Raw genomic sequence first — 24620 nt, 5'->3', positions numbered from 1 at the left:
TAGTTAGGTTAGGAGGAGGTCATACTGGAGTAGAAAGGGCCACATATGTTATATGACTGGTGTTCTCTTAAGAAGGGGAAATGTGGACAGACATGCCCTCAGGGAGAACACCATCTAAAGATGGAGGGAGAGATCTGGATGATGCTTATACCAACTCAGAAATGCCAAAGGGTGCCTGAAAACCACCAGAAACTGGGAGAGAGTGTAGAATAGATTCTCCCTCTCAGTGCTCAGTGGGAACCAACCTTGCCGAAATCTCGGTCTTGGACTTCTAGCCTCTGGAACTGTGACAAACATTTTTGTTAAGCCACCCAGTCTGTAGGACTTTGTTACAGCAGCCCTTAGCAAACGAATACAGCTACATACTCCTTGCAGATTTCCTACCAGATGCACTGGTACCCTGACCTCACTCCCACTGGGCACCGTCTTATTCAGCACTCAGAGTTCACAAGACACCTCCGATTTATTGCAAAGATTCTGCAATTATACATTGTCAAATTCCAACACATTCTTCCATCAAGTTACCCAGCAATTACATCTGACACCTTTCCCTTACCTTCTGCTCGCTCCCATGCTTGGAGTGGCACTGCAACCAGGAGGAGGTGGCGGAAACCAGGACTGTCTGTTAGGAAATGACATCGTTGATAAACATGGTGCTTGAAAGACCTGATCCCACCCACATGTCTACCAGGAAAGCTGAAAATAACTTGACAGTTAAAAGGCATTGAGATGACTTTTCTATAAGCCTTGGAAATAAAATGAAAACTATTTCATCAACTCAATAGGAAGTAACTAGCCTACAATCTAGGCTCTCTGCTCACAAGTAAGCTCCTTTCCCTGCTTTCCTGACACGAATATGTGGACATTTCTTAAAGAGAAACATGAAAAGAATCTGGAAAATAATATTTGTTAAATCTAGCTAGTGGGTTCATCAGTGTTTATCATCAACATACTTCTTTTTCTCTTTATTTTTCTGCATATCTGAAATATTTTATAATAAAAAATAATCTACTCTATGGTTTTTAAAAAGCTACATGATAAAAAACTCTGAAAGTAAGAATAATGAAAACATATATGAATGTCACAGTAATATTAACCTCAATTATATATACATATACGTATATAAATATATATGTGTGTATATGCATAAATATAAACACATGAATATCCAATTAGAAAGATGTCTTCACATTCCCAGGATGTAATTTTAATTGATAGAGATAGCTAAGGGCTCTGTCAAAAAGACTTAGATATGGACCAAAAATAAAGACATTCAGAGGAGAGTGACATATCAGAGGAAAGCCCAGAGAAGGAAAGTCTGGGATAAGGAGAGAAGGAGAGCTGGCTTTAAATTTCTGAAGCAGGTCTATTCTCTGAGGCACTACAGGACTGAACTAAGATTTAAAAAATGGGCATAAATCAAAGCAGATTTCAGCTCAATGTAAGTAGTCAATGCTACTCACAAGAGCTAGTCAAATGTATATCACAAAAATAAGAGTCTTATTGCTGGCTTCAATGATCCTGAATTATGTCTAACCTGCCAGAGGAAAGATTCTTGCAGTGGGTAGGAGATGTGAAAATAATATTTCTCTTGGGTCCAAGCGAAAGGTGATCACATTTTCTGAGACTCTGCAGACACAACCAGAATTCCAGCTACAGGAGCACTTTTGGCAAATATCCAGTCTATCAACAAACATTGAACACCTACCCTACACTAGGCACGGTCCTAGGTGCAGGCAAAGAAAATAAAACATTTTAGAAGTACTGAAGTTCATGAACTTGTTTTCCATTGGATCATGATTCACTAGCACTGTGTTCTCTTCAGCAAGCAAAAATTGCTTCCACCGTCACGCTCTGTCTCATGAAGAATATTCTGCCACCACAGGTCTACCTAAATAAATCGAAGTCAGCACAAGCAGAAGGTGGGAGGCCAGGCAGAGGATTTCAGAGAAGGAAGAAATAAACACACAAACACAGACTGATGTCTCGAGATAGGGCCTTTGACTCTACTTGGAAATAGGGTCAACGCAATCTGCAGAGGAGGCAGCAGCAATGCAGGCTGAACGCAGGAGCATGGCAACATTTGTCCACGCCACAGCCATTATTTCAGGGTAAGGCATCCCCTGTCTCAGGGCTCTACTAAAAGTGCTACCTGAAGTAGCTTACCCTTTGGTGAGCTCTGTCATTGAAAATATTACCTAGGTATTCAAGACCCCAAGGGAGCTGGAGAAAAGACTGCATCTTTGAAAAGGAAATTAGGGGGAAAAGGAACAAAGTTTGAGGACATCAGAATCCAGTAGGCATTGGATCCCTCAAAAGGGAGGAAGAAACAATGATGAGAGAGCAACTTCTGAATGCTGCCTGCAGATCTTGGTAGATGATTTGGTTCAGAAATTAATAAAATACAGCCCTCTCCAGAATATCGACAGGAGGCAGATACAACAAGCCCATCATACCTCTTTTTCTTTACAGGAGTTGTAGCAGAGGCAGGAGCCGGGGGGTTGGTGGTGTTTCCACTGAACGAACCTCCAGTTTGCCTGTGTAATCACAACAAACCACATTCTTGAGACTTTTTTATGCAGTCCCACCTTTGAAAGGTCTTATAATCTACTCATATTCCCACCTGCTTTCTAACCACCACAAAATGTTTCAATGACAAAGGAAGGACAGAAAACAAGTTCTTCCTTAGTTTACCCATTTTATGAATCGTCAGGTCCTCATCTAAGTAATTAGAACTGAAGGAACTGAATTAAGTCATTCATCATATGACATTGTGTGTCTGAAATCCAGACCAACGAATTCTCATGTGCTCTGGGTTCATAATATATATTTAATATTGTATATATTGTGACTAACAGAATTATATTGCAATTTTTTGCATTAAAAGCACTAGGCTGTTGGGGCACCTGGGTGGCTCAGTCGGTTAAGTGTCTGACTTCGGCTCAGGTCATGGTCTCACAGTTTGTGAGTTCGACCCGTGTCAGGCACTGTGCTGACAGCTCAGAGCCTGGAGCCTGCTTCAGATTCTGTGTCTCCCTCTCTCTCTGCCCCTCCCCCTCCCCTGCTCATGCTCTGTCTCTCTGTCTCTCTCAAAAATAAATAAACATTAACAAAAAATTTTACAGCACTAGGTTGTTTAAGAAAACATTTAAAAATCACACCATTTTAAATCTCTATTTAGCATTTATTAATGTACACAGACCTTCAAAAAAAAAAAAATGGAAGTGACCCAGGCCTGTTTCAACTACTGACAGGTGTGCTCCAACGTGAGAATTCCTTAATTTTAAACAAAGATTTAAAAGCCAACTCTGTTTTCAAAAATCCACCTAGTTTGGCTGTTTATAATCACCACTAGTACGTTCCAGAGAGAATGGACTTCATCTAAACAGATTGCTAGCAAACCTATGATTTTATGACTTAGATGAATTGTAACATGATGGGTGTTTTGAAAGACAAGTGATAGTGGTCATAAAAACAAGGAAAAATAAAGTTCTGTGGGGGAAAAATAAGCAATAAAATATACAATGGGAATTAAGGAGGGTACTTGTTGTAATGAGCACTGGGTGTTGTATATTAAGTGATGAATCACGAAATTCTACACCTGAAGCCAGCATTACATGTATGTTAACTAACTGGAACTTAACTGTTAAAGTCCAAATAGTAAATATTTAAAGCTTCATGGACCATTTCCTTCTTTCTACCTAAACTCTGAATAAGCTACAGGAGGGTGATTTTGTTATAGTTGAAACTTTGGCCTGAGTAGGGTACACCTGGTTTATATTGAACACATACAAAGAAATACACTTTATTCTTAAAATGTAACTTCAGTCAGTACATACGTCTTTGCTGCTTCTGGTGATCGAAACGTGGACGTGTTTCTGGTAAAAAAAAAAAAAAAAAAAAAGGAAGGGGGGACAAAAATTTGAGCAGCCACAAAGAATGAGTACTTGCATCAATTTGCAACTGTCCATGAATTTAAAATTGTTATTTAAGTTAGACATTATTTGAGAGAAAGAAAAAGAAAGCATCAGTATTTGAATAAATTTGATAAGGTGACCTTTTTGCCTTATGCTAGATTCTAAAGGAAATCTTTTTATATCAGAAAATTCAGTATCGTTTAAGCCCGATGCTTTTATTTGTGGGGTTCAGGAATTTTCTTTAGCAATAAGAATGTAAAATTGGCATTTACATGTATTTCACACTCTTGCCACCAGGATGACTTAAAACAAAAACATGAATGTCATAAGAACAATGACCTGAAGCAAAGGGCTCTCTTGATTTTTAAGCAAGGCAACAAAGATTTTCTATTCCTCTAACCATGAGGAGGAACAATGGTTTTCACTCCAGAATTTTTGTGTTTAAAAAATGGAGGATAAGAATTTACAGAAAGATATCAAGTAGGACAGAAGAATTGTAAGTAAATAAGTAATGCTTAGAAAACTATTGTACTTGGGTCTTTCCCAAAGTCAATAGATACTGGTACCTATTGGTTAGTCGGTTATCCAAGGTATTGGCCTTATATGTGTTAGTGGCATCATTTCTGTCTGAGATCCTTTATAAAGAAACAAGACAAAAGTTTGGATGAACATTCAGATCATTAAAGTCCTTTCAGACCTCTTTCACGAAAGAATAACTTCACAATATAACCTTTCACTAGTAAAGAGGTTTGTTTTCAGGTGTTACATTTTAGAATATTTTGCAATTAAATAAAAACTACTTAAACCAAAATCTATTTATGAAGCTATTTTGATGCAGCTTGGAATTTTTTAAATTTATGCTTTTCTACTAGCCTCTCTGATTCACTGAGCATTTAACTCACTATGTTATATTCATTATTGTTTAATACTACAGGTGACCCTTGAACCACATGGATTTGAATGGCATGGGTCCACTTATATGCAGAATTTTTTGATAAATACAGTACAGTATTGTAAATGTATTTTCTCTTCCTTATGATTTCCTTAATAACATTTTCTTGTTTCTAGCTTACTTTATTGTAATAATTCAGTATAGGATAAATATAACACACAAAATATGTGTTACTCAACTGTTTATGTTATCAGAAAGGCTTCTGGTCAAGAGCAGGGTATAGTAGTTAAGTTTTGGGAGTCAAGAACTGTAGATTTTCGATTGCACAGGGGTCAATGCCCCTAAACCCTGTGTTGTCAAACGTATATCCAGCCAATGACAGTACTTCCCAAGTCTGTAAAACACATCAATGGAAGACAAGTATTTTTTTTTAATATTTTGTGGCATAGACAATGCTATATGTTTGCCAAACTCATTTTCGTTTCCTACTGAGCACACAGGAAGACCATATTTCCCATTCTTCATTGATATTAGTTGGGGCCATGTGATTGAGTTCTAGACTAAAGAATGTGGGCAGAAATGTTGTTTGCCACTTTCAGACCCATCCTAAAACCTCTTGTGTAATCATCTATGCTCTTTCTTTCTCTTCCACTATAGTTTTTGGTTGCCCTGTGTTGAAGATGGCAGCATCAAAACATGAAAAGAATTTAGGTCTCTGAGTGACTTCATGGAGCTGAGACATCCCCTACGCTTCTAGCCTATCACACTGGACTCTGAAGAGAATGAACAGTAATCTTCTGGTGTGTTAAACCACAATAGATTTGGGGGCAATAGAGGGAACTTGTTAAAAGAGTCACTCTAGAGAGGTTCCGGAAGATGGCGGCGTAGGAGGACGCGGGGCTCACAGCGCGTCCGGCCGATCACTTAGATTCCACCTACACCTGCCTAAAGAACCCAGAAAACCGCCAGAGGATTAGCAGAAGGGAGTCTCAGGAGTCAAGCGCAGACTAGAGGCCCACGGAAGAGGGTAGGAAGGGCGGCAAGGCGGTGCGCGCTCCACGGACTGGCGGGAGGGAGCCGGGGCGGAGGGGCGGCTCGCCGGCCAAGCAGAGCCCCCGAGTCTGGCTGGCAAAAGCGGAGGGGCCGGACAGACTGTGTTCCGACAGCAAGCGCGACTTAGCGTCTGGGAGGTCATAAGTTAACAGCTCTGCTCGGAAAGCGGGAAGGCTGGAGGACAAAGGGAGGGAGAGCTGCTGAGCCCCCGGACGGCAGAGCTCAGCTTGGCGGGGAACAAAGGCGCCAGCGCCATCTCCCCCGCCCATCCCCCAGCCAAAATCCCAAAGGGAACCAGTTCCTGCCAGGGAACTTGCTCGCTCCGCGCAAACACCCAACTCTGTGCTTCTGCGGAGCCAAACCTCCGGCAGCGGATCTGACTCCCTCCTGCTGCCACAGGGCTCCTCCTGAAGTCGATCACCTAAGGAGAAGCGAGCTAAGCCTGCCCCTCCAGCCCCCGTGCACCTTGCCTACCCACCCCAGCTAATACGCCAGATCCCCAGCAACACAAGCCTGGCAGTGTGCAAGTAGCCCAGACGGGACACGCCACCCCACAGTGAATCCCGCCCCTAGGAGAGGGGAAGAGAAGGCACACACCAGTCTGACTGTGGCCCCAGCGGTGGGCTGGGGGCAGACATCGGGTCGGACTGCGGCCCCGCCCACTAACTCCAGTTATACACCACAGCACAGGGGAAGTGCACTGCAGGTCCTCACCACGCCAGGGACTCTCCAAAATGACCAAACGGAAGAATTCCCCTCAGAAGAATCTCCAGGAAATAACAACAGCTAATGAACTGATCAAAAAGGATTTAAATAATATAACAGAAAGTGAATTTAGAATAATAGTCATAAAATTAATCGCTGGGCTTGAAAACAGTATACAGGACAGCAGAGAATCTCTTGCCATAAAGATCGAGGGACTAAGGAACAGTCACGAGGAGTTGAAAAACGCTTTAAACGAAATGCAAAACAAAATGGAAACCACAATGGCTCGGCTTGAAGAGGCAGAGGAGAGAATAGGTGAACTAGAAGATAAAGTTATGGAGAAAGAGGAAGCTGAAAGAAAGAGAGATAAAAAAATCCAGGAGTATGAGGGGAAAATTAGAGAACTAAGTGATACACTAAAAAAAAATAATATACGCATAATTGGTATCCCAGAGGAGGAAGAGAGAGGGAAAGGTGCTGAAGGGGTACTTGAACAAATTATAGCTGAGAACTTCCCTGAACTGGGGAAGGAAAAAGGCATTGAAATCCAAGAGGCACAGAGAACTCCCTTCAGACGTAACTTGAATCGATCTTCTGCACGACATATCATAGTGAAACTGGCAAAATACAAGGATAAAGAGAAAATTCTGAAAGCAGCAAGGGATAAACGTGCCCTCACATATAAAGGGAGACCTATAAGACTCGTGACTGATCTCTCCTTTGAAACTTGGCAGGCCAGAAAGGCTTGGCACGATATCTACAGTGTGCTAAACAGAAAAAATATGCAGCCGAGATTCCTTTATCCAGCAAGTCTGTCATTTAGAATAGAAGGAGAGATAAAGGTCTTCCCAAACAAACAAAAACTGAAGGAATTTGTCACCACGAAACCAGCCCTACAAGAGATCCTAAGGGGGATCCTGTGAGACAAAGTACCAGAGACATCACTACAAGCATAAAACATACAGACATCACAATGACTCTAAACCCATATCTTTCTATAATAACACTGAATGTAAATCGATTAAATGCGCCAACTAAAAGACATAGGGTATCAGAATGGATAAAAAAAAAAGACCCATCTATTTGCTGTCTACAAGAGACTCATTTTAAATCTGAGGACACCTTTAGATTGAGAGTGAGGGGATGGAGAACTATTTATCATGCTACTGGAAGCCAAAAGAAAGCTGGAGTAGCCATACTTATATCAGACAAACTAGACTTTAAATTAAAGGCTGTAACAAGAGATGAAGAAGGGCATTATATAATAATCACAGGGTCTATCCACCAGGAAGAGCTAACTATTAGAAATGTCTATGCACCAAATACCCGAGCCCCCAGATATATAAAACAATTACTCATAAACATAAGCAACCTTATTGATAAGAATGTGGTCATTGCAGGGGACTTTAACACCCCACTTACAGAAATGGATAGATCATCTAGACACACAGTCAATAAAGAAACAAGGGCCCTGAATGATACATTGGATCAGATGGACTTGACAGATATATTTAGAACTCTGCATCCCAAAGCAACAGAATATACTTTCTTCTCGAGTGCACATGGAACATTCTCCAAGATAGATCACATACTGGGTCACAAAACAGCCCTTCATAAGTTTACAAGAATTGAAATTATACCATGCATACTTTCAGACCACAATGCTATGAAGCTTGAAATCAACCACAGGAAAAAGTCTGGAAAACCTCCAAAAGCATGGAGGTTAAAGAACACCCTACTAACGAATGAGTGGGTCAACCAGGCAATTAGAGAAGAAATTAAAATATATATGGAAACAAACGAAAATGAAAATACAACAATCCAAACGCTTTGGGATGCAGCGAAGGCAGTCCTGAGAGGAAAATACATTGCAATCCAGGCCTATCTCAAGAAACAAGAAAAATCCCAAATACAAAACCTAACAGCACACCTAAAGGAAATAGAAGCAGAACAGCAAAGGCAGCCTAAACCCAGCAGAAGAAGAGAAATAATAAAGATCAGAGCAGAAATAAACAATATAGAATCTAAAAAAACTGTAGAGCAGATCAACGAAACCAAGAGTTGGTTTTTTGAAAAAATAAACAAAATTGACAAACCTCTAGCCAGGCTTCTCAAAAAGAAAAGGGAGATGACCCAAATAGATAAAATCATGAATGAAAATGGAATGATTACAACCAATCCCTCAGAGATACAAACAATTATCAGGGAATACTATGAAAAATTATATGCCAGCAAATTGGACAACCTGGAAGAAATGGACAAATTTCTAAACACCCACACTCTTCCAAAACTCAATCAGGAGGAAATAGAAAGCTTGAACAGACCCATAACCAGCGAAGAAATTGAATCGGTTATCAAAAATCTCCCAACAAATAAGAGTCCAGGACCAGATGGCTTCCCAGGGGAGTTCTACCAGACATTTAAAGCAGAGATAATACCTATCCTTCTCAAGCTATTCCAAGAAATAGAAAGGGAAGGAAAACTTCCAGACTCATTCTATGAAGCCAGTATTACTTTGATTCCTAAACCAGACAGAGACCCAGTAAAAAAAGAGAACTACAGGCCAATATCCCTGATGAATATGGATGCAAAAATTCTTAATAAGATACTAGCAAATCGAATTCAACAGCATATAAAAAGAATTATTCACCATGATCAAGTGGGATTCATTCCTGGGATGCAGGGCTGGTTCAACATTCGCAAATCGATCAACGTGATACATCACATTAACAAAAAAAAAGAGAAGAACCATATGATCCTGTCAATCGATGCAGAAAAGGCCTTTGACAAAATCCAGCACCCTTTCTTAATAAAAACCCTTGAGAAAGTCAGGATAGAAGGAACATACTTAAAGATCATAAAGGCCATTTATGAAAAGCCCACAGCTAACATCATCCTCAACGGGGAAAAACTGAGAGCTTTTTCCCTGAGATCAGGAACACGACAGGGATGCCCACTGTCACCGCTGTTGTTTAATATAGTGCTGGAAGTTCTAGCATCAGCAATCAGACAACAAAAGGAAATCAAAGGCATCAAAATTGGCAAAGATGAAGCCAAGCTTTCGCTTTTTGCAGATGACATGATATTATACATGGAAAATCCGATAGACTCCACCAAAAGTCTGCTAGAACTGATACATGAATTCAGCAAAGTCGCAGGATACAAAATCAATGTGCAGAAATCAGTTGCATTCTTATACACTAACAATGAAGCAACAGAAAGACAAATGAAGAAACTGATCCCATTCACAATTGCACCAAGAAGCATAAAATACCTAGGAATAAATCTAACCAAAGATGTAAAAGATCTGTATGCTGAAAACTATAGAAAGCTTATGCAGGTAATTGAAGAAGATATAAAGAAATGGAAAGACATTCCCTGCTCATGGATTGGAAGAATAAATATTGTCAAAATGTCAATACTACCCAAAGCTATCTACACATTCAATGCAATCCCAATCAAAATTGCACCAGCATTCTTCTCGAAACTAGAACAAGCAATCCTAAAATTCATATGGAACCACAAAAGGCCCCGAATAGCCAAAGTAATTTTGAAGAAGAAGACCAAAGCAGGAGGCATCACAATCCCAGACTTTAGCCTCTACTACAAAGCTGTCATCATCAAGACAGCATGGTATTGGCACAAAAACAGACACATAGACCAATGGAATAGAATAGAAACCCCAGAACTAGACCCACAAACGTATGGCCAACTCATCTTTGACAAAGCAGGAAAGAACATCCAATGGAAAAAAGACAGTCTCTTTAACAAATGGTGCTGGGAGAACTGGACAGCAACATGCAGAAGGTTGAAACGAGACCACTTTCTCACACCATTCACAAAAATAAACTCAAAATGGATAAAGGACCTGAATGTGAGACAGGAAACCATCAAAACCTTAGAGGAGAAAGCAGGAAAAGACCTCTCTGACCTCAGCCGTAGCAATCTCTTACTCGGCACATCCCCAAAGGCAAGGGAATTAAAAGCAAAAGTGAATTACTGGGACCTTATGAAGATAAAAAGCTTCTGCACAGCAAAGGAAACAACCAACAAAACGAAAAGGCAACCAACGGAATGGGAAAAGATATTTGCAAATGACACATCGGACAAAGGGCTAGTATCCAAAATCTATAAAGAGCTCATCAAACTCCACACCCGAAAAACAAATAACCCAGTGAAGAAATGGGCAGAAAACATGAATAGACACTTCTCTAAAGAAGACATCCGGATGGCCAACAGGCACATGAAAAGATGCTCAATGTCGCTCCTTATCAGGGAAATACAAATCAAAACCACACTCAGATACCACCTCACGCCAGTCAGAGTGGCCAAAATGAAGAAATCAGGAGACTATAGATGCTGGAGAGGATGTGGAGAAACAGGAACCCTCTTGCACTGTTGGTGGGAATGCAAATTGGTGCAGCCGCTCTGGAAAGCAGTGTGGAGGTTCCTCAGAAAATTAAAAATAGACCTACCCTATGACCCAGCAATAGCACTGCTAGGAATTTATCCAAGGGATACAGGAGTACTGATGCATAGGGGCACCTGTACCCCAATGTTTATAGCAGCACTCTCAACAATAGCCAAATTATGGAAAGAGCCTAAATGTCCATCAACTGATGAATGGATAAAGAAATTGTGGTTTATATACACAATGGAATACTACGTGGCAATGAGAAAAAATGAAATATGGCCTTTTGTAGCAACATGGATGGAACTGGAGAGTGTGATGCTAAGTGAAATAAGCCATACAGAGAAAGACAGATACCATATGGTTTCACTCTTATGTGGATCCTGAGAAACATAACAGAAACCCATGGGGGAGGGGAAGGAAAAAAAAAAAAAAAAAAAGAGGTTAGAAAAAAAAAGAGTCACTCTACCCTGGTGAATTAGTTTACTGTAACTAACACATTGAGTTAATAGCCCCTACTGGCCATTAAATCTCAGGTCTCCTAGATGTGTCTGTCCCTTGTGTCAGAAAAGACAAATCAGGAATCCCATACTGCAGACCCTCCTTCCCTTTCTTCTCTCACGTCAGATAGGATAGGAAGTTTCTTCCTGAGACACGGGGCTATCCTGGGGAGCATTCTGCAGGCTTGCACAAAACTAGGAATGTAGAAAAATTAGGTTCAGGAAAACAAAAGGTCAGCAAAACTTTTCTGTTGATCCGACATTATGGATCTACTATAACTTTCTCTAAACTTTTAATTTTACTGTCAACTTTAGTACATGGCTTTATATAAGCTACTCTTGGAAAGATGGGCACTAACTTTGCCTCATTCTAAAAAATAATTAATATGGGAGAAAATATGACTTAACTGTCATAAATTTAAAATGATTTCAATTCATAATGTCATCTTGATATGTGTAACTAAAATATGGGGTAAATAACTCTAATACATTAAAATGCTATGAGTTAACTCCAAACAAGGTTTTGTTTATAGTGCATAATGCCATAAATTGATAGCTCTTGAATGCAAAAAGGAAGGAAGGTTGAAATCTTCCAGAGCTCCATACTCTCAACAGACTATTCACAATATAGGCTTTAACTTGTATAGGCTCCTAGAACCCATGTATTCCTAGAACCCATGTATAAAAAACTCATATCTAAGGTGATTGTCAGGCAAAGAACTATGAATATACACCTTTCACTAACTGCTACTGAGCCTCTGGGATGTTTATATTTAAAGGGCTCTGCAATAAACCACTGTGGGTACCATAAGTAAGATGTCAGATGACTGTAAATCTTAAATCTTAAATGTTCCTTGGAGGGGTGCCTAGATGGCTCAGTCAGTTAAGCATCCAGCTATTAATTTTGGCTCAGGTCATGACCTCATGGTTCATGAGATTGAGCCCACATCGGGCTCAGTGCTGACAATGTGGAGCCTTCGTGAGATTCTCTCTCTCCCTCTCTCTCTCTCTGCCCCTCCCCCACTCTCACACATGCTCTCTCAAAAACAAATAAATAAACTTTAAAAATAAAATTAAATTAAAAAGAATTAAATGTTCCTTGGAAACTCTACTCAGACTTTATAGCTATCTATGAGACCCTAACATGAGACAAAAGTAATCTTGGGAAATTGCTACTCTGGTACATGGAAAACAACAATTTATCTAAAGTAAACAGATCCTTAATATCAAACGTTCTCAATGTTTAAATAAAGGCAAAGTCTCGGGGCGCCTGGGTGGCACAGTCGGTTAGGCGTCCGACTTCAGCCAGGTCACGATCTCGCGGTCCGTGAGTTCGAGCCCCGCATCAGGCTCTGGGCTGATGGCTCGGAGCCTGGAGCCTGTTTCCGATTCTGTGTCTCCCTCTCTCTCTACCCCTCCCCTGTTCATGCTCTGTCTCTCTCTGTCCCAAAAATAAATAAAAAACGTTGAAAAAAAATTTAAAAAAAAAAGGCAAAGTCTGATGTTAAAATTAAATGAAGTTACTCAAAATGCTACGGTGTAAATCTATGTAGGCAATAGTGCATGTAATAATAAAAATAGCTACCTACTCTTTGCTGCTTACTGTATACATGTTAGTCTCTACTCTTTAAAACATCCTCACAAGGGAGGTATAATTATTTTCATTTTATAGATGAAGAAATGGAGTCTCAGAGAAAGTAAGTGACTTTTTCTTGGTCACCCAACTAGGAAGTGGTTTGTCTCCAAAATCGTCCCAGTAGAGCCCAATGTCCTACATCTAATTTTGTAGTGTGATAGTTTCAACACTCATCTGTTGGGTCAACATGTCTTCCTTCACTTACTGTTCTTCACCTCCAGGATCTCTTCTATGCCACTAGGGGGATCAGTCTTTGAGTAATAGTGGAGGGAACTGTAAACCACCATTCCAATACATATGTCAGTTTCTTATTAGGAAGATTAACTTTACTTTGTATTTCTCTTGAAAATTAAGTTTTTTCCAACTTGTGTATGGAATAGGTTGTTTTGAGAAGCGTCAATCTTAGAAACAGTAAATACCCAAATATGGTAATTAGCAGCATGATCAAAAGACCCAAAGGAAAAGTTACATTTCCACAAGAGAACACTAGAGGTCACCCTAACCTAGGTTTTTCAAATTAGTCAAACCACCTTTAGGATTTGGGCCATATTGCATGCTACATACGTAGTTATTTACTTATGTTTCTTTAGAACACCTCATACTTTAACCTACATATATATTTTTAAAAATACTACTCCAAAGTACTTTTCTTCTATTCATTTAAAATAAATGCATTATTTGGAGCATGTGACTTTTGATCTCAGGGTTGTGGATTTGAGCCCCATGATGGGTGTATAGATTACTTGAAAACAAAATATTTTTAAAAATTAAAATTAAATAACAAATAAAATAAATGCATTCTTGAAATGCATACGCACATGTATACCAGATGTTGGTTGGTCATCTTCCTCCTAAAATTATTTCATGTCTTACATTTAGAGTGGCCAGCATTATGAAAATCTGACTCCTGCTAATAGGACTTGCCTTTCTGTACTGACTCCTGAGTTCTCTCCATCATATCTATTTCCACACTTAGAGGATGTAGCATACTACTGGAACTCAGGACTGCCTGGGGAATGAGCTGACCAAACATGCCACTAAACTTCTGGGTAAATAAACCGGGTAATCTCTGGCCTCATTTTCTAGTGTATAAAATGAAGGACTTTTGGGCTAGATTAGTGGTTCTGAATTTTGGTTGCATATTAGAATCACTTCATAAGCTTTAAAAATGCCCGACTCTCACCTCAGACTAATTAAATCAGAGTTTTGGGGGTGAGGGGTGGTGGGACCAAGTTATCAGTAAAGTTTCAAAGCTCTCTCAGTGATTCTAAATTGCAGCTGAGGCTGAGAACAACTCAACTGATTAGTCTGTAAGGTCTAGTCTAATTCATTGCTAATGAATGAATTAGGCTCTGTCTTGACTGGCCTAATATAGACCTTCAAATACACAGCTTACAAAGTTTCCCACCTATTTCCCTTTCTTGAGGCATAATTATCTCACTTCCAGATTCATTCCTAGAAATAGGGTTTCCATCTTCAATTAATGGTGCAACAGGACAGCCCTCAAGGCCACCATGAATGGACAGTTATTTTGACTCCTCTTTCCACTCAGTGCCATGGAGATGAGATCTTGCGCAAATACTCTACACACTCATTTTTGTTGAGGCTATTAATTACAAGAGAGAAATTAACTTCTTAGGAACACCAGTGTGGATTAGCCTCTATTAGAGAAACTGGTTTGAAAACCTATGAATAGTGCAGAAGTATATACATTTCCTACATGAATTAATACTGGCAAATACTGAGTATAGAATCTATAAGATACCATAAATTACAGCACATCTGCTTAAAATACAGCAGGTGGCATTTTTGTCTACAATGACAGCATATCTTTAGCTACAGAGAGTGACCTCAACTGTCAGTGGTCTCAGGTGTCCATTGTCTAGACTCCAACTAAAGATGTTAACTTTACTCTTTATATGCTTATTAAGCATCACTACCAAATATAAAATAAAAGTGTGATTTGTAGCATTTACACTTCAATCTAAATAGATATTGCTCAATTTTCTCCACAGAAATGAGCCCTTTCCCTCTGTGTAGGAAGGAAATAACAACAGGCACAACACAATGGACCCTTCTATAAGCCATATGGGGACTCTACTGCCACCACAAAAATAGTTTCACCTTGTAAAGAGCTAATGGCTTTATACCAGAGAGGATAAAAATGATTGTATTATTATAATTTACAGTCTCTCCATAAAAACAGAAACTGCTGTTTTTCCATCAGGGGGATGGAAAGGCCAAAAGTCAGAACGAGAACTGACTACTCATATTCACAAAAATAACTAGATTCTCCATTTTAAACCAAACAGTTTCCATGGAGTGTCCACCCTACTTATACCCAAACCAGTTTCTTCAGAATTGTTTTTATCAATCTAATATTGGCAAGATTTTAGGAAAACAGAATATTGAGTCAAGATTTTGTGAATTTTGAAGAAGGTAATTCGATCTGAATAGCCCTTATGTCCCTGGATATAAAATATCTTGTTCAAAAATTACTTTTGCAAACATTTAAATACCTCATGCTTGACAAAAAAAGGGGATTTAATAGACATTATGCATTCTGCTTACATGATTAAAAAAACATCTTACCTGTCTAAAGTGTCATCAGATCTGTACCGACTAATTGTAGCTTTTGGCTCATCTCTCTCATTTGCCTTCCTGTAGCAAAAAATAGTTACAGAAGATCAAACAAATTACCAAAAAGTTTATAACCTATCATGCCTTTGGTAGAATTTTGGCCTATTCAAGTAGGAGATGTACATGTTACCAAGGAAAGACAGCTTCAGAGTATCTAAATCTTCCAAGGTTTTGACTTGGATGGAATAAATTATGGCAAACCCAACTCCCTATGCTAATAAATGAATTCTTCTCTAGGTCCAATTATTTCTAACTTCAATGTAACATATTTAAATTGGAGATAAGGATAGGCAAAACAAACAACACGATATGCAAAATAGTTAATAACTAATATGTACTCTTGTCAATACTGTTGACTTTTACATCATAGGACTTAAACACAATAGACTTAAAATCAGCTATGTTTTGTTTGCAGAATTTTAGTAGCACCCTACGCCAGGTCAACAGGCTAAATACAAATAGCTTTATTTAAACTTCAGCACCGTGGACAGGGTTGAAAAAAAAGAACTTGCTGAGTGAAGGGAGAGGGAAGAAAGGAAAAGAAGGAAACAGGAAAGTTGGAAAAAAATGAAAAGCAAGTGGGAGAAGAGAGGAAGGATAGATGCAAGGAGGAGAGGTGAATAAAGGGAGATAAGGAGAAGTAGGGAGAAGAGAGACAGAAAGCAAAGAAAGTTGAGGAAGACAGGTAAGCAGAAAAGCAGAACAAAGGGAAGAGGAAAGAAGACAAAAAGGGAAGAGAGGATAGGAGCTTCAAAATAGGAATCAAGATCATCAAAGCAAATGGGAATATCTTGATCAGACTGCAGCAAAAACAAGCTGTTTAATGCCTTATATAGCTCTGTGATACAGAAAAAGCAAGCTCTTTGGGGAATTATGCCATGATTCACTGTGTTTGCATTTCAAAGTATCATTTGAAGCTGACAGATCAAAGATACTGAATCAGAAAAAGTACTAAAACAGTATATGCACTTAAAATTTAATTTTAAACTTGATATAGTGTACTTTTATTAGACAAAATTTTTAAGATAAATAATATACTATGCACCGTGTTGGTGACTATGAGGAAATCAAGAATAAAAACTACGGACCCTACCCTCGCAGAGACAAGTTAGATGTGTACATACAAAAGAACAAAATGGCTTGTGTCAAAAAATGTTCAGGTAAAGTGCAAGGAAGTTCTAAGGTGAGACAGTTTAGTTCTCGATAAAAGAATCAGAGAGGGCCTTATGGATAGGGTGCAGTTTGAGCAGGGCTTCAGAGGATAAATAGATGTGAACATTTTCAAACAGAAGCAGAGGGAACAGTGTCTGTTGATGAAAGAGAAAAGTAAAGACAAATGCAATTCCCTTTTATTTTTTTTTAACGTTTTTATTTATTTTTGAGAGAGAGAGAGAGACAGGGTGCAAGCTGGGGAAGGGCAGAGAGAGAGAGGGAGAAACAGAATCCAAAGTAGATTCCAGGCTCTGAGCTGTCAGCAGACAGCCTGACACAGAGCTCAAACTCACGGACCACAAGATCACAACCTGAGCCAAGTCAGACACTTAACCCACTGAGCCACCCAGGGGCCCTGCAACTCCCTGAGTTTTAAAGCAACCTCAGAATGAAATCACAGTATAGTCCACCACTGTGTTTAATGCATGAATGCAAAGGGGCACTGCGGGGCCATCTGGTCCCCTTCTGTGAAACAGCCCCTTCTCAAACAGCCTCCTTTATGTCTCATTAGCTGACTTTATTCTTCCTAGCACTTATGGCAATACAAACACGTTGTATCGTGTTTATTTATTTTCAGTCTCTCCCATCCTCCATCTTCAGCTAAGATGTGGGTTCTATGGAAGCAGGGACTTTGTTTTGTTCCCAGTCCTCAGGCCAGTGCCTGGTTGACAACTGACCTCTCTGCAGGTATTTGTGCTACCAGGCTTATTTAACTGGTTTAAACAATCTCGCAGAAGTACATGGCAAAATTTCTTAGTTTGTGCATACTGTGAAGCTGTTATCTAAGGTAAGGAGAATATATTGTTTATCTTCCCTTTCCTTTATTATCAGTCTGCTCACAGGAAGCTTTTGCACACGTTGCCACTTCTGCTGGAAGCACTTCTCATGCCCACCAGCTGCCCTTCCCTACTCGGAAACCCCTCCTCATTCTTTGAACAGCAATGCTGACACCAAAGACCTTTTTCTGGGTGGCATCTATCATTAATTCAAACAGACTTGGGCTCTCTCTTCTCTATTCCCATGGCACTGTCACACACTTCCCCAATAGCACTTCCATGGTAGATTTCTAGTATTGTAGTCTATGGATCCATATGTTTCCAGAACACTAAGGCCAAGGGTGGTGTCTTATGCATCTCTGTATTCCCAGCACCTGATACTATGTCAAGGTAGATGTTCCAAATGGTGTTCAGTACTTAAAGTGGGTACAGCCTCTGTGAAATGGCAGAAAAGGGCCAAGTGGGCATCTATCTGAGCAAGCGCAAGGAGAAAAATAACCTGCATTTCCCTTCTTAGAACATGTTTTGAGACACTAGTTATGAGTCAACAGGAAAACATCATGGGCTCGCACATTTTTGTTACTGAAGATATAAGTTCAATGTGCTGCTTTAGACAGAATGTTGTTCACCAATAGGAAGGGCTCAGGAAGCCAGTATAGTTTAAAATATAAATAAGCACATAAAGCATTAAACTCTTGTCCTAAAACACACTAAGAATATGAAGATTACTTTTCACTGCCATACTCCAAAACAAGTATATTTGTTCTGAATAGTTCCAGAGAAAGACGAATAAAATGGAGGCAACAATTGCCACTGGTGGCTGGACTGAAATAATCAGATTCCCTTTGTTTGGTGAGATGAGAGCCAAGAGGAAACCAGGCTGAAATCTTCAAAGTCATGAAGACCAAGGAGAGGGCAGAAGTAGTCACAGAACGATCAATCAGATGAACTAAGGCTGGGAACCAGAACACCCAACAGATACTTTGTGTAGAAGATTCTAAGCTCGGTACCCTCAGAACAGGTCAAAATTATGAACAGGTTTAAAAGGGTTTAGAAACATTCATGAATCGGGGCGCCTGGGTGGCTCAGTCAGTTAAGCGGCTGACTTCGGCTCAGGCCATGATCTCGCGGTCTGTGAGTTCTAGCCCACGTCGGGCTCTGAGCTAACAGCTCAGAGCCTGGAGCCTGCTTCAGATTCTGTGTCTCCCTCTCTCTCTGACCCTCCCCTGTTCATGCTCTGTCTCTCCCTGTCTCAAAAATAAATAAACATTAAAAAAAATTAAAAAAAAGAAACATTCATGAATAAAAGTTTATAAAATATTCAAGGTGTCTACATAACTTTTTTCTTTTTTTTAAGTGTATCTATTTGAGAAAGAGAGAAAGAGAATGAGTGGGCGAGGGGTAGAAAGAGAGGGAGAGAGATTGAGAATCCCAAACAGGCTCTGTGCTGTCAGTGAGGATCCCAACTCAGAGCTCCATCCCATGAACTGTGAAGTCATGACCTGAGCCAAAATCAAGAATCAGAGGCCTAACTGACTGAGCCACCCAGGCACCACAAGGTGTCTACTTAACTTTTTAAAGTCCACGCCATGAAAAACAATCACACTCTTTTACTAAGTATGTCTTGGTGGCACACAGGCACGGTCTACTGGACCAGATAAAACTTGTGTCTGATACTTGGGTTCTTTTGATGGGTGTGGCTGTTTGTATGTGTGTGAGCATAAATGTGTTTTAACAAGAATATTATCTGCTTATGTGATCAATCTTAGATTAGTTACATTATTGTGATTACAAGTTTTGCCTGATTCTTTCTACAATATGTCTGTCAGTCTTTTTACACTCAGTATCATTTAATGGTTTTCCACAAGCCTAGAAGTTTCTAAAAAGAAGGTACTGCTCATAAAGCAGGTGGACTCTAGGGCTGTTATTTCTGTATTTTAGGGGTTCCTTTTCCTAAGGTTCAGAGATCTCTTATCTGGTCACATTTCTGTGAACCATTTTCCCATCAAGAGGGTCCTTTCCTTTCCCCATCAAGTGGGCTACCTCAGGGGATTGGTTATTCTACACCTCCAAGCTGTGGTTCTGGAAGCATAGAGCTGCAGAAGCACAGACTTTGCCTTATGGAAACTTCTGATGATATCACAGAGTCTTCCAGAATGCCAGGGAAAGCCTGAGGCAAGCCACAAATATTCAGTTTGTCTTGAACAAGTCTTCTCTCAAAACTATCGTCTTTGTGTTTCTTCTAATGATGTAACTTGTCTGAAACACCCACCTGTCCAAGGCATCATGGGAGTTATGTCGACTGAGCACCACCCTACCATAATTTTCATCTCTGCAGAGAAAGAACAAAATTAAGTCACATGCAAAGTTCCCACAGTATTTGGTAAATAAGGGAGATAGGGGAAGGAGCTCACAATTTAGGGCAAGATGAATTCATTTTATTTCAGGCATAAGAACACAATAATGCATTTATTTTTATTAGTCTCCCTTTGAAAGTGCATGATGAAAAGAAACAAGTTTCTCAGTACAAATAATCATTATTCTGATATATCCCATCAGGTTTCCATATGATTCAATAATGGGATGAGTATTATTTTTTTTATCAGAGTGTGGGAACATGTACATATCTACCTTGTGTACATTACAAGAGTGCTTTTCTGCAGGAAGGCAAAAGCTTTCTACAAAAATATTTTAAATTATGTCCTTTATACTTGGACATTTTCATTGGATGGACTTGATAGTTTTCCTTGACAAAAAGTAGGAAAATAAGTACCAATATTTGTGGCTAAGAAGGTGGATCATTCATTCACAGGAGATTTAAACCATTTTTGAACCATGAAAATACATAGTTTGCTTTTTTTTGGTTCTTAAAATAACCCTATGAGGGGTGCCTGGGTGGCTCAGTCGGTTAAGCGTCCGACTTCGGTTCAGGTCATGATCTCACACTTCGTGGGTTCGAGCCCCGCATCGGGCTCTGTGCTGACAGAGCCTGGAGCCTGCTTCGAATTCTGTGTCTCCCTCTCTCTCTGTTCCTACCTAGCTCATGCTCTGTCTCTCTCTCTCCTTCAAAAATAAATAAAAACATTAAAAAAAAAAATAATAATCCTATGAATTAGGCAAGGAAGACTCTGTCACATCCAATTCACAGAAGAAGAAATTGATCAGAGATTTTGTGGTTTCCCTAAGACTAAAAGGTTAGTAAGTGACAGATGTGGGTCTAGGACCCAGATCTTTTTATTTCAAACCTCTGCTTTTTCCTACTGCTTAACCCTTCATACATAGCCCTTCATACATACATAAACCTTCATACATAAAATCCCAAACCATGTCTTTCTTACTTTGTACGGTGGACCTGAAAGTACAGGCAATTTTAGGAATTGTCAAAACATGTAGAAGAGCTTTGGGCATTGAACCAAAGCCAAAGAGTAAGTACCTGAACCTTTTTCATGTCAACTCAACCAAACCTGAAATACCACATTGTTCCTGGGTCTGCTCCCTTAATGTTACTCAACACTCTGGAACAATTTGTAATAAAGCTCTACAAGAAACTGTGGTGGATAATTAAAAAGAAAGATGAACGGTGAGGTTGAAACAATCCCAGCAAATTTATACCCTCAAAAATCCCAAGAGAATTGTTTCATCTCTCTTGGTATCCCCTTTCTTAAGCTTATGAGAGAGTATCAGACACCAGACACATCCTTACCTGAAGAAGAATCACAACACACAGCCCAGAAGTGGGCCAGTAAGAGTGGGCAAAGCATCAGAGCCAATTTCCCCTGCATTCAGCAGCTGGCACATCCTCTAAGCCGGCTTCCCTGAGCCTTTATAAAGGAGGCACGCCTGGCATAAAACTGTCATTCCTACCAATTACAATTTGTCTTAGACATCTCTGTTTTCACCCATCTGTGCATATATTTGCAACACGGAATTTATGATTCACGTTTGACATCACTCTAGGGATGTCAGAAGACAGAAATTAGGGAAGACAGAAATGCCATATTAGGCTCTGACAGAAGTAGTAAATGTGTTACTAAAGGAAATAATCGTTGTCCATGAATGTTAACTCCAAAAGTCAGTGTGAGTCTCTAAATACACCTATATTCCCTTAAAATAATAATATTTAATGACAGAAACTAATAGACATCTTCATTTAATGGTTACAAGTATGTCCCGCAAATAACTATATATGGGCAGTTTAGTAGAAAGCGTACAGTAAATATCCTGTAATGCAGAGCTTCTCGACTTTAGCACCATGACACTACGGGCTGGATAATTTTGTGTTGTGGGGAGAGCCCTGTGCATCGTAGGATGTGTAGTGGCATCCGTGACCTCTACCCACTAGATGTCAGGAGCACTCCCCAATTTTGATAACTGAAAATGTCTCCAGACCTTTGCAAACATCCCCTGGGGACACAACTGCCTCGGAATGAGGACCATCAGTGTAACAGAAAGACAATGGGTCATGTTAAAATCTCAATTCCATCACTTAATAGTTGTGGGGATTTGACAAGTTACTTAAACTTTCTGGGCCTCATATCCTTCTTCCATAAAATATAGGATGCAATAACTACCTTGTGTGATTTGTGAGATTTTTTTTTAATTTGAGAGAAAGAGAGAGCATGCAAGTAGGAGAGAGAGAGAGAGAGAGAGAGAGAGAGAGGGAGAGAGAGAGGAGAATCTCAAACAGGCTCCATGCTCAGTGTGGAGCCGGATGCTGGGCTCAATCCCAGGGCTGTGAGATCATGACCTGAGCCAAGATCAAGAGTCGGATGCTTAACTGACTGAGCCACCCAGGTGCCCCAAGATTTTGTGGTACTTTATATGTAAAGTATGTACCTAGTATCAAGTATGACACATAAGAGGGAAACAAAAAATATATGTATATGTGTCACATAATTTGTAATAAATATATCTGGGCTGGACAAATGTCTATGTTGGCAATGAGGTGATATGCCTACAGTTGTAGTTTTTAGGTCTATAACATACACCTAGTAGAAGCAATGCTCAAAACAGACAAAACTTTCTTGGTGGCAAATGTTTTCCCTTACAAAGTAATATTACATTTACCACCCACTGAGTACCTAGATATATATGACCATTGGGACTAAAATGAATTGAGAATGTATTGACTTCGTTTGCACATATCAAAATTTTAGATAAATTATTATTAAATTTGCAAATTAGGAATCATACTATTATCTGTTTCAACTGACATAATTAACATGCATCTGGAATCTCCCTACCATGGATTGAATATTATCTTTTGGGAAACTGGAAAGTCATGTTCTTTTCTGTTTATCAAGTAAACACAAATGTCTATTCAGTTCTAACAATGAAACTCTGCTTTTTCTCCCTGATGACTCACATCCTCTTTGGTATGTGGATAATAAAAATGGTAGAGATAGTCTTGAAAATCTGAAAGCCGATATATTAGGTCATGTAACAGTGTTTTAAGGAACGTGCTTGCTTTCCAGATGGCCGCTAGCTTCCCAACTGGAGAATGGCTCTCCCTACTTGTCCACGTACCCACCCTCTCCACACCCTCTTACTTTTCTTCTTCAGGACGGTTTTTGATCCAGCTGTTATCCTGCAAGAAATTCCTTCTTTTGTTCACCTCGTGGAAACCCTGTTGCCTCAGTGTGGTCCCCTGCGTGGTACTCTTCATATCTGTCAACAGAAAAAAATAAGAAACTGGGCAGTGTAATTGCATGGGGCTGAGAGTGAGTTTGTTAACCTCGATGTCTCGAGAGGCACATCTGATTGGCCAGCATCAATCTTCTAGACTGACAAGGCCGGTACTGTTTCAAAGTAGGATGTGCTGGCAAGAAAGAACAAATCCCATATCTCATCATCAAAGATAACATATAAAATCGCTTAGCTGCCAACTGAAACTGACAGTGTGGCATTCAGGAGGCCTCGTGAGGCACCCAGGAATACAGAACCATGGGCTTGAGATAAACCAAGCCGGGGTTTGGTGGGTTGGCCATTTTATTTAAAAAGAAATATGCTTCAGAAGTACACACAAGATTTTTTAAAGTACCTACTAACTAAAAGTCAAGCAGGTCTGGTGCTTTTGATTATAAGTAACTGAATTCTTTAATCCCAGGGGAGTCAGAAGCCCAGAATGTCCCCCACACAAAAGAACATTTGTATTGATTTTTTACAAAATCTTTGAATTGCAATTACATGAGTAAAAGCTATAGTACCCTTACATTTTCCTGAAGCCTAACTTGGCAATGCTAATTAAGTTAGATTGTTGCTTCTAAACATTCAATATCTATATAAAAGAATTAGGAGCTATGAGTTGTTTTTCTCATATACTTAAGTTTTCTGAGTAAGGAAAATATTATCTACATTACCATTTCCTGTGGGAGACATTTTTCTCAAGGTAAAATTTGACATGCTGCCTTCCAGGAAGGATCTAAAAGAAAAATAGAGAGAGGGAGATACACAACAATGACTCTAAGAATCTACAAGTGACTCTTTCATTGCTAATAAAACACATTTTTCAATGACATTAAGAAAGTCACATGATCTGGTACAACAAATACATGACATAAAGTGCCCCCTAAGAACCAGAGAGTTCGTTGATTCCGACGTATTTATTTTACAGATGTAAAAATTAAGGCCAAGGGACACCTGGGTGGCTCAGTCAGTTAAGCATCCAACTCTTGGTCTTGGCGGTTTGTGATCCCACAGTTCGTGAGATCCAGCCCCATGTCAAACTCTGGCTGACAGCGCAGAGCCTGCTTGGGGTTCTCTCTCTCTCTCCCTCTCTCTCTGCCCCCCATCCTCTCTCTCTCAAAAGAAATAAATAAACTAAAAAAAAAACGAAATTGAGGCCAAGAGCAGTTAGTGTCCCCTATATTATATAACAA

General features: G+C 39.6%; 1 protein-coding gene across 4 annotated transcripts in view; it reads right to left on the bottom strand.

Moving 5' to 3' along the window:
- SCEL (sciellin) overlaps window positions 1-24620 on the bottom strand; it is a 169157-nt gene that overhangs the window by 78698 nt on the left and 65839 nt on the right. For 3 of the 4 annotated variants that reach the window (XM_049647099.1, XM_049647100.1, XM_049647101.1), the window contains exons 2-9: window positions 24102-24163; window positions 23292-23409; window positions 20015-20074; window positions 15707-15775; window positions 4484-4552; window positions 3840-3878; window positions 2457-2537; window positions 557-622 (exon numbers count right to left, since the gene is read on the bottom strand). In XM_049647099.1, coding sequence (XP_049503056.1) covers window positions 557-622; window positions 2457-2537; window positions 3840-3878; window positions 4484-4552; window positions 15707-15775; window positions 20015-20074; window positions 23292-23409; window positions 24102-24163 — 564 coding nt within the window. The remainder of the gene's footprint in view (window positions 1-556; window positions 623-2456; window positions 2538-3839; window positions 3879-4483; window positions 4553-15706; window positions 15776-20014; window positions 20075-23291; window positions 23410-24101; window positions 24164-24620) is intronic. The other variant, XM_049647102.1, reaches the window with a different exon arrangement.

The sequence above is a fragment of the Panthera uncia genome, assembly GCF_023721935.1.
Source record: "Panthera uncia isolate 11264 chromosome A1 unlocalized genomic scaffold, Puncia_PCG_1.0 HiC_scaffold_16, whole genome shotgun sequence".
Lineage (NCBI taxonomy): Eukaryota > Metazoa > Chordata > Mammalia > Carnivora > Felidae > Panthera > Panthera uncia.
This window is presented reverse-complemented; position numbering and strand designations above follow the sequence as displayed.